General features: G+C 38.1%; 1 protein-coding gene across 2 annotated transcripts in view; it reads right to left on the minus strand.

The window, feature by feature from the left end:
- LOC107095935 (multivesicular body subunit 12B-like) overlaps positions 1–11496 on the minus strand; it is a 56374-nt gene that overhangs the window by 16229 nt on the left and 28649 nt on the right. The window contains exon 7 of one of the 2 annotated variants that reach the window (XM_015392315.1): positions 9360–9418. In XM_015392315.1, coding sequence (XP_015247801.1) covers positions 9360–9418 — 59 coding nt within the window. The remainder of the gene's footprint in view (positions 1–9359; positions 9419–11496) is intronic. The other variant, XM_015392314.1, reaches the window with a different exon arrangement.

The raw sequence follows: 11496 nt of genomic DNA on the forward strand, positions 1-11496 counted from the left end.
AATTTTTCCATCTCGAGCAGCAACGCGTTTGAGGCGCGTCACGCGCGTCAGATGCCAAAACGCGCCCGACGCGCTGCTTCAGCTGCTCAGACGCGCTGCGCCTGCTGCTCAAAACGCGCCGCGGGACCTTTTGCTGCGCCTTGACGCGCGTCAACCATTGACTTTGCATGTAAACTCGCTGCTTCTGTCGCGCCAGCTGCCCCCGGTGTGAACGCAGCATTACCATGCTGCGCTGCTGCACTGTATTCAACCTAAATCCTGGACGATGAAATTCCTCCCTGACATTTATTAAGGTATGAAAAGTAGGACATGTTCGGGAAAAAGAGGACGTCTGGTCACCCTACTATATCAACAATCTCGATATTTCAGGGACTGAGTGCTTGTTGCTATGATGCGTCTTTGCTCAGCAGCTTTGCTTGTTTTAAACCAACCAGTCAGCGCACAGCTCATCTAAATATTCATGATCATACCATAAAAGGAAGAAAATCTGTCGTTTCATGCTAGGGCTTGCATTAGGGCTCATAGAACAGCAAATATGTAGTTTAGCTTCACAGCATGAATTCATACAAACATAACTCTACAATCCTGGATTTAGTGATCTTAATTTATTCCTCTTAATTTCTTTCTCCTTACCTTACCTATTAAGTTAAAAGTAAATTTATAATATGTTTGCATTTAACCAACTATGTTTAGACGTACCTGTTGACATAACTTGGTTGACATAATTCAGCATGTCATTTTTTAGAATCTACAAGGAAACTTGTCAGAGTTAACGGAAAGTTGGATTAGGCTAAATACAGAAAAATCCTCTTTAAGGGTGTAAAGAAAACTCAGGATTTGTGTAGGAAAGTTCAATTTTTAGCAGGATGACAACCCAAAACATGCATTCACAGTACTAACAGAGAGTTTCAGGTCATTGCATATTCACATAATGAGTCAAGTCAAACTTTAGACCCTAACTTAATTTTCAGCAGGACTTGATAGCAGCTTTTCTCCGACTGAGCTTACTCTCCTTTGCCAAAAACTGTTGAAATAAATTTGTTAGATAGAAGATTGGCATTTACTGAATTGTTTAACATTGTTATTCAATAGAAAAAAAAATCATATTTAAACTGTAAAGCTTAAACTATGAAATAGTTGTCAGAATCTCTCTTCTCTGGCATCGTATACATTCCTCCTTTGTGACAACAATGACAGCAGATAGTTTTGCATGTCAGTTTGAACATTGCTTTCAGAAGTATTTAAGAAGATGCAAAACCATGGCAGCAGTTGAGAAAAATTACTACACGTGGCAAATGTTTACATTTGCATGTTCTTATCCATACATTTAAAGGTAAATTTGTTGATTTGTAAATGCAAAGACGCAAAAAAGGATTTGCGCATGCTGTCTGCTAAATTGCAAACACAAATCACTTTGCACCCTCTTTGAAGATCTGCTTTGCAGGTACATGCACCAATTTTAGGACAGGCAAACCTTCTGAAGATTATGCCAGTGCTGTTAAAGGGTTAAAAGTATAGGGGACAATCTTTGAATTCCCGGTGCATCGTCTTATCTATTGTTATGTACCACATGCCCTTCTTCGTAATGTGCTCACTCCTCGCTGCTTTCCTCATGCTGCGCATGTGCACATCTGGTGGGTATATATCCAGTCAGTTTCAGTTTCTGTGGAACAATCTTTTTTCAATCGTACAGGTCATTCATGGTCGTTTGCTAAGTTAGACACTGTGCACAATGCAGACAGACTGTTAACAAAGCTGTTTTTCAGGTCAATGGTGCTTCCGAATGCACATCTGATAGGCATTCCCCAGAGGAGTAGAAGAGCAGGTTAGATTGCCTTACAGGTGCACAGTTATTTAAAAAGTGACTGTGGCAGTTTATTTATATACATTGCTGTGAACTTGCCACCTGATGGTTTAAGTTGAGCAATGTGGTAAGTTTCTATTTGTAAGTTGCTAAACTTAGAAGTGATCTGTATAGTTTGTTGTGTGAATACCCCTTCCATGGCTGGTTTTATAGAAGCACCAATAAATGTTGATGTATCAAGAAACATGATTTTGTTGAATTAAATTGCAGATTTATCAATGAACAAGTTTTATTTTTAAAACAGCATACAAACAAGCGTATTATTTTGTATAATTATTTTCATCTAAGCATCAAAGTGGCACAGTTTGTAGCAGGAAGAAAGTACTGCATTCGTTTCGAGTTTTTATTTTCTCCCCGTACATGCACGAGTTCTCTCCGGGTACTCTGGCTTCCTCTCACAGTCCAAACACATGAAAGTTAGATTAATATTGATCTCTGAATTGTCCTTGGCATTGAGTTTGTGCAGACACGGTTGTATGTTTCTGTGTTGCCCTGCAATTGACATGCGACCTGTCCGGAGCATACATCGAGTTTTGGCCATAGATTGCTGGAGATAGGCACCAGCACATGCAAGGGATCAAGTGGGAGAAGGTGGATGGATGGCTTCACCTTCATAAATCCACAAAATATGATAAAAAATGTTCACTTAGTAATGTAGACGTACTGATAGCGACAACCCAAAACCCATGCAGCTGTAATTGTAGCATATGGTTGCCTACAAATTATTGTAAGCGCACTGAATGCAAACTTGTTAGGTCTTTTTACCTTTTTACAACACTACGTGTGGCCTATCAAATAAAATACCAAAAAAGAATATAGAAGTCTATGCTTTTAACATGAGCAAATGTAAAAAAAAAAAAAAAAGAAATCAGGCTTTTGTGTAGTTTTGTAAACTACTAAAAATAAAGAACCTATTTAAGTTATTCTAATCTGTATTCTTTAAGAAATGTCACAAGGACCCTGTCTGCTAGTTTGCTACTGAGAGCGTTCCTGAAATAAAGTTGACGATCAGAGTTTAATCAGCGGTGCAGAGTATTATGAGACACTGCTATGCCACTGGCATAGATCCCCAGCTGTGGCTGCTGGTAAATGTGCAGCAGAATGTGTGTATAAATGGCGTACGCCTCTCTGGACAAGTGTAAAAGCTGGCAGAGGGCTGGCAGTAAATTGCATGTGCCGGATGGGACGCAGCAGAAGGCACAATTACACAAATCCCCTCTTAATTAGCGGTTCTGTGGGCAAACTAACCCGTAATGATGGGAGGGATGTGGCGAGCCCCAAGAAATCCTAACAAGAAACACTCAGCAGCTCTGGCGACTGGGTCATATGGCTCCAGCTCCCCTGAAGTAGTGACTGACGTGTGATCTGTTTTGATCAGTGGAGCAACAGGAGACGGCTCCCATGCAGCCTCTGCACCTCACAAATCCAAGCCCTTGCAGAGAGTCCTGCCCTCTGGACTGTGGGTAAAGCTGCAGGCCTTCGTGGTTGTGGGTGGCGTTATTAAGTTCTCCATGCTCACAGTACCGGGCAATGTAATGTGGCATCTCACATGGTGAGTAATGAACTGCGCCAGAGCGGAAGCAGGAGGGATGACAGCCAAAGAGGCCTCCTTGGCAGCCACTAACCTGGGCATTCACCAATTCATCATCCCCCAGAACCAATTCACCAATGCTGCACTGTCATTTGTCATTAATTATGCTAATAAGTACACCATTACTCTCCTGATGAAAAAGTGTTTCTTAGTATAATGCATTTACAGTTTAATAGGCATGCATTTGCTTGTTAGCTTTCCTGTCAGACTAAGAGAACTTTAAAAAGAAATGTCCTCAATTCTTCAAGTAAAGCTGTTATGCTTTTGATTTTAAAAATGCATGTGGTGTTATAGCAAAGGCAGGGACTTTTAATGCTACTTTTTAATTAAGCAGTATTCAGTGCACCGCAGCATAAAAATGGTCTCATTTTAGTAAAAACACGGGTGTGTTTGAACTTTTCAAAGTAGACTTTATGGTTCTAAGCAAAGCAGTCTAAGCAGAACTATTTAATATGGCTTCTGGGAGCCCCAGATGCCCTTTTCCAAAACGACTTCATTCCCAGAATCTCATTGTGCTTTCTAAATCACACCACACTTTGTATTAGAAGACCATTAATTACAAACTTAACAAGTCAGCAGAGCCATTAAAAGATCTTTAAGGCATATTTGACCATAAATCTCCTTAAACTATATTTAATGACTGGATTTTTGTGAAATATTTTTTATCAAGTTCTAATTAGATGTGTGATAACAAACCCTGCTGTACATGGGGGCAAATGAGAGAGCCATGACAGGCCCATCCATTGAGGCTGTCCACGTCTGGACACCGAAACTAATGGAGCACTGCTTCTATCTCAGGGACGGCTAGAAAGCAATGAGGGATGAGACTCCACAGTCCAGTCTGGCCAAATGCAAAGTCATTTAAAGTCCCTTATTTGACTGTAATAATGGTCCAGAAATGCCTTGGGGCTTCAAGGCTCCAGTCAAAAAATCCATTAGGATTTAGACAGGATTGATCCTCAAAAAAACGTAATGGCGCCATCACACTGGGAGTGATCATGTTTGGCTGCCAAACCTGGATAGTCCAGTCTGACATTTGGGATGAATAAAAGCAATTATTTTGAGCTGTATTTCAACGCAATTGACTCTCGTCACATCTTATTGAATTTCTTTTTTCGGTTTTCTGAATATGCAACAATACTGTCTGAAGTCATTGAATGAACTGTGGGAAAAGAAAGTTGATGCATGTCAACTTGTTCCATTTTATCTTCCATAAAAATTATGACAAAGTCTTTTTGCTGCCATGTATCAATAAAATCTTGCTTCACACACTTCAAAAGCTTTATAGTACCTGCTAAAATCATTTAAAACTATTTCTACAGACACATTTGCCATTTTTTTTAAAGAATAGGTACCCGCTTTTGAGTGTGATTGCTTTCCAAAACAGGTCTCTAAATTTTTCACCTATTTCAACAGTTACAGAAAAGAAAAATAACGAATAAAGAACTGATAAAGAAATCTAGAATAAAATTATAGAATTTAAACCAACAATTATCCATACTTTTCAAGATTTAGAAAGTATTTTTTTCTCTTTTTTTAAATCAAAAAACTCTCTTCTCCCTGAAAGAAAGGTTATGGAGCCAGAGCCACAACATGAATCTAAGAAAGTCTGGATTGGGTACAGATTAGGGTGGTAGCAAGGAGGCCATCCTCAAAGACTTAGATTTAATAACCAAAGATAAATATTTAAAATATTACTTGTAACATGCAGCAAAAAAAAAAAAAGATGAAACAAATATGAACGGCTATTATGAAATGGAATCCATAAAGATTTAATTGATTACTGAAGAGAAAATAATATATTTTTGCATGCCACAAAAATTGTAAATGAATATAAATAAGTTATTCTTCCTCTGAACAGTAGCATATTACTTACTTCCGATGCTGCTGTGTGTTTTTGGCTCCATGTTTTTATAAACGCTAAGCAGCAGCATTACTAAATGAGTGAAGCTAGTCTGCTATGTCATGATGAAAAAAACAAAAAAAAACATAAAGCTCAAACTCACAATTACAGCAAATTTAAACACATTGATTTATTAGCCCTAGATTTACTATAATGAAATTCTGCACTCTATATTATTTCTTATCTGGAGGTTGTTTTAGTATGTGTGTATGTGGATGCATTAGGTGTAAATACTGTGCTCCCCCTACACTTTCCCCCTAGTTTCCCCTTTGCTGACCAGGGAAATTAAGAAGCAAAACATGGGTTTTAAGAGCATTCCTTTCATGTCTTGATGCAAGCTTTGGCATCGCTTCAAACATCAAGATCAGTTTCATAGAAATCCCTTTCCATCTTAAGTAAAAGCATGGCAGTAAATCTGCCCAAGCCTCCCCCGTAACACTTCCATAAATGATTCATTCAGCTCAGTTTAGCTGATGCAAAACAGAATGTTAGCAAGTCATGGACAGAGTGGAAGCTGCAAAAAGGAGACGGAACAAACTGCTTAGTAATTTCATCAATCTCTCACGCAGAAAACAAGGAGAAGGGAGTGAGGAAAGGACGACATACGTTGATAATAACTTTTATGTCACTATCCTCAGGTCATGTTTTTTAATCCTTCAGCCTAAAGAATTGTGTTATTCTAAAATATAACCCCAGCCGTGCAGAAGCAGTTGAGATTCATCATGGTTGGAGATAAGAGCTGGCTGATCTCCTCCCTCTGCACAGTCTTGCCTAGAACTACACGGGGGAGATAAGATGGAACTTTTGTTTGAAACCTGATGAGAAGCCTCTTAATGAAAGTGCGGCGCCAAAAATAATCTTTTTTCTTCATGTTAGTCAATCAAGAAATCGTGTAGTTTGGGGGGAGAGGAAAAAAAAAGAGGAGAAAGAAAGTAATTTTGCATAATCAGCGAGCACCATCTGGAACAATTAACCAAATTCCACAGAACTCAGAGGATCAGTCATATTGGCTTATTAAAGATCCAGAATTATACAAGTAATAAATCCTTGGAAAAACGAAGCGTACCCCTGCCTGTCATGACTATTTTAACTTCAAATACAGTGGAATACTTGATAAGGCTGAAAAGAGGAGATTAATATATGCAAATTATGTGGAGCATTTAAAAAAACCCCCAACAACTGTCTCTGGGATTTTTTTTCTGTCTCTTATTACAGGGCTTTATGTTTTATTCATACACCAACTCACCTGTCATTTCATAAGCTATAATATTATGAGGGTATTATTAAACAGTATAAAGTGGAGCTTTAATTGGAAAGCTCTATTGCATTTTCCAATTATTTGGAGCAAATTAAAAGCAGATGCACATAGTTTAATAAGAATTCCAATATTGTTTCCTGAAAATCAAAAATCACTGTCATCCTGCCAAGATATTTTGCAAACCCAAGTTAATTTTGAGCCTCCATTTTTTTCCCCCCATCTGAAGGATGATCTGTCTAGTGTCTGTTAATTGAAGTTCCTCTAATGGATAGGGAAATAATTGTTCTCCATATTATGTTAGATCAGGGGCAATGTCAGTGTTTGTTTTTGATTAATGCTATAGATATGCAGATGCATCTCTCTTTATTAGATTTAACTTTTTATCAGGTGGACGACTGCCGAATGCTATATATTTGCTAAGCTGGTAATAAAAGCAGGCTGCAATCCAACATGCATAAGGAAGTTTAATATGAGACTTTTCAACTAATGCATTTGCATCTTTTTTTCTTTGTTTTTATTTAAGACACAATTCTGTAATGCATAAACAATGCACAAACAATCTAGATAAAATATCGAGATTTACTGTCAATGCTTGAATAATAGACCTAATTGGCTAAGCGAGTTGGCATGGATCAAAGCAATGTTTTCAGTGAGGGAAAGTAAAAAGGTTGGGAAAGAGAATGGAGGGGGGGGTATGTGCCGCTATGAACACTTGATAACTTTTCAAATGAGCCTGAACTGTCAAGTGATGGAGGGCTTCAAAATAAATGTGAATTAGTTTTTAATATTCGGGTAATAAATGTCAAAGCTTCTGCACATCACCTCTGAACATGATGTGACTGCAGATGACAGATTTCCCAGACATGTTACCTCTCCTCTCAACTCGTCTTTCGTTTTTTTTTATATCCTTTCTTTTTTGTGTGTGTTTGGGATTTTGTTTTGTTGGGAAGTGACGGAGGGTTTAATCAAGAAAGCAGGCAATTCATCAATCCTAAAGAAGGCGCCTGTACAACCCTGACAGAGCGCACATGGTTTTAGACCAACTCAAACCTGGCCAGCTGTCAGCCCCCCCACTCCAACACACACGCGCACACACACACACACCAGCTCACACGGGCTAACAATTAACACAAACAGGCTGTCGGCTACGACCTCACACTTGGTCTGCAGGCTATCACATTGTTAATGAAGGCAAGTTGTGTTCTTTCACATTCAAAGTGATGCTGTCTAAAAGAGAAAATAGAAAAAACTAAGCTTGAAGCGCCCTTATTGTGTTTTCTCCAAAACTGCTCTAGTTCATTAGGAGGAGAAGGAGGGAGTCTGTGCACCTGCAGAGGACAGTTTCTCCGCAGATAAATGATAAGTGCTGGCAGCACTCTGTGGAGTAAGTGCACGCTCTCCGTTGTCACTCAGACCCTGTCCCAGTGGATGAAGCTCACACCAAATGTCACAAAATGTTCAGCAGAGACGTACTGTCTGCTTCTTCTTAGCACTATGTACCAGCGTAACTTACAAACCTTAATGAAGTCATATAGAAACTCTATCCCTACTTTTTTATTTTACAGAGAAATAAATCCACCTTTTCGTTTATATAAAGTTCAGTTCATTTTATTCTAGTAGCTGCTTAAAGCTCACTTGCGTTAATCAGGCTGGGTGTATCATTTGCCATTTAAAGCACGTGCCTCTGCTGGAGCAGCAGGAGGCATCCTCACCACATGGTGTCTCTCTCCAGCTAGATAAGAAAAAAAAAATCCTGCCAGCCACATTCAGCCAGTGTAGTTCACGCACGCCTTAAAGCCTCCAGCATCTCAGCCCACTCTGGCTTTGTGGCACTGAGGCTGTCAGAGCAAAGTGCCATTTTCTAACAAATTTACCTTTTTCTGTTTTAGTGGTGGGGCATATTGCTGTTTGTTAGGACTGAAGTTTCACCTCCAGCGAGACAAAAGGAGGATTCAGTGCACAAGAGGTACACATGCAAGTTTGGTGTTTGATGGATCAACTGTGACAGCTGTTAATGCCCAGCTCCTCTGGGAAGTCACGTTCCCTGAGATAAGCAAAGCCCTGTACAGTATCCATCTCTGAGACACTCCTTACGAAACACATGTAGATCAAATAGAGAAAGGCTTGCTTTACACTTATGCTCAGACAGTAAACCGCCTGTAAGGTGATAAGGAAGATTACACTGCAAATATTTTAATATAAATACATTTTTTTCTTGAAGTAAGAGTATTTTTGTTGATTTGAGAAGTTAAGTAAGACAATTTGCAAATAAAATAAGCTGATTTAATTTGAAATAAGAGAAAAAATAACTGTTCAACTGTATTATTTTAACTGCATAATGTCTAATCATCTTATTTAAGGGATAAAATCCTCATTCTTACTATTTATCTGCTCAAATTAAGCATAAATACACTTATTTTTAAGAAAAGTGTGCTTATTTTTAGATCAGCTTTTTCAATGTAGCAAAACATTTTGAATAAGAGATGCACTGAATTCAAGTTTAATCACTCCCACTAATGAATAGCAAGTTAGAAACGTGAGAAAGTGTGATGAATGCTTAAAGGTTACTATTATAAAGTTAGATCCTACAATCTGTAAGAGATTATTGTTATCTACTACTGATTAGTAAAGCTGAGAAGGAGAGCTTAAAACATCAGATCTATTACAACAGAAATACTAGTAAATTTACAGACTGCTAAATATAATCTCTAAATGTAAATAACCTATTAGTGTGATCACCTACCTGTCATAGTGTAAATGCCAGCGTTCTGCTGCTCATGTTGTCTGCTGGTGGCAATCCTGCTGGAAGGGATAAAAAAAGGAGCATTCATGAAGTCAATAAAACAAACTAAATAACGTCTGAAATTCAATAAAATACAAAATAGAAAGAAACTGCCTGTCAAATGACTTATTTCAAGAGATGTAGCTCAGACTTTTTAAATAAATGTATTCAAAAATCTAATTTCCCTCTGAACACAAGTACTTTCTGAACTGTCTAGGAGCAAAAAAGAGCATTGGATTAAAGTGAATTCAGAGCGGGGAAAACATGGTAGAAGTTCAACAGTGCCTCGGCTGCCCAGGGGCTTGAACAGACCTTTGGAGCGGGATCTTGTTAATTCTGAGGAACTGAGAGATTCCATTATTCAAAGGGAAGACAAGTTTTTTCTTTTTTTTTCTTTTTCATGGCCTTGTATTACAGAAAAGAGCACAGAATGCACTTTGTGGGTAGTTGAAGTTAACAAACCATATAAGATTGAAATCCTCATCAATCAAGCTATCATGAATTACGCCCTGTGACTCACCCCCACGGATCGATAAATCTGCAGCAAACAGGGGGGAAAAAAATCTCAGCTTTGAGAAAGAGCTGCTTAACATGACAAGCTTTGGATGTTAAAATATTTCCAGTATCTGTTTATTGAATTATCTGAAATTATAACAAAGATAATTAAGAAATTTCATTTAAAATCGTTTATTATTAGAGGACAGTTCAAATAAAAAATAAACAGAATCTGAATTCAAATAATGAAAGTAGTCATGCATTTTGTTCTGTTAATTGTCTATTTATGGGGAAATATTATTCCTTTCTGTTAGAAGGGGGCAAGAGGTAAACTAAAGCACACACAAAATGTAATTCACCAGCTAGATCTGCATGTTCTGAGTGCGCCACACCTTGAGTTGTGACTTTCAAAGCTTTATCTCTGCGGACGAGATAAATAAACGCAATAATTTCCATCAACAGCAATAAAACAAGAATTGTGACAGGCTGTGGTATTTATGAGATGAAGCCTGCAACTCAGATTTATTTGCAGTGAAAGGGTCGACTTTTCTCCACCTCATTTACATCAGCATTTGGCCATGTTAAATCCGGGCCAATGGTGAATTTTTAAAAGGTTGGCATCAATCTTGTGGGGAACAACTGCCACATTCAGCGGAGATTTCTTTTACCTCGCAAAGGTTGATCCCATTGCTGGGAAAAAAAAAAGGTACACATCTTTCAAAGCACAAAGACATCACATGGCCAGATAAAGTAGAGCCAGATGGTGGAAATGTCTTTTAAGGGTTGCGCTCTGCGTTGTTATTGTCGTACCAATAGTCAGAATAAACAAAGGAACAAAAAAAATGCCTTTAAGACTTGTTATTCATTTATTTATAGGGAAAGCTGTAACATAAAAGTATTAGCTCATGAAAAGGTTGATAGAAACTGTTAGATTTTAGCCAGTCTAACCACATTTACCAAGGTTTATTTTTAGTTTTAAGTAGATATTTTAGAGATAGTGTAAAATGCATATTTAAAAAAGAAAAATGCATAGTTTTGAATAATTATTGAGAACATTTCGCTCATCTTTTTCCCCTGTATGACACACTAAAATGGAAAGAACGTAAAATAATTAGACACCTTTGAAATCCGTTCCATCAGTTTGACACAAATATTTTCCCTTATAGGCAGAGCTAGCAATAATGGCCTCAGGAAGAAGAAACTCAGATAGCAAGTCTGAAATCTGTCACTACCCAATCCGCACCAGTAGCACTATCCGTACCATCAGTTTTTTTGCACATGTGCAAGCAGATATACATCCGGATCTCCCTCCATTTTACTTTGTAAGAAATACCTAAATTACATTGTTGCCCTCCCTAAAGGTAGTAAGTGTATTTAACTATAATGCATAAATCTTAATGAAATATTTCCTGAGAAAATAAATGCATTTAAATCCTTTCTGTTTTATCAGTCGTCTGTGCAGGAAATGTGGTCCTACGCTACTTCCAGGAGCTAACTGTTTCAGCTTTTGATTTAAACATAAATCTAGTCATCCATCCATCCATCCATCCATCCATCCATCCATCCATCCATCCATCCATCCATCCATCCATCCATCCATCCA

Source organism: Cyprinodon variegatus, unplaced genomic scaffold (assembly GCF_000732505.1).
Source record: "Cyprinodon variegatus isolate N-32 unplaced genomic scaffold, C_variegatus-1.0 Scaffold586, whole genome shotgun sequence".
In the NCBI taxonomy this organism is placed as follows: domain Eukaryota; kingdom Metazoa; phylum Chordata; class Actinopteri; order Cyprinodontiformes; family Cyprinodontidae; genus Cyprinodon; species Cyprinodon variegatus.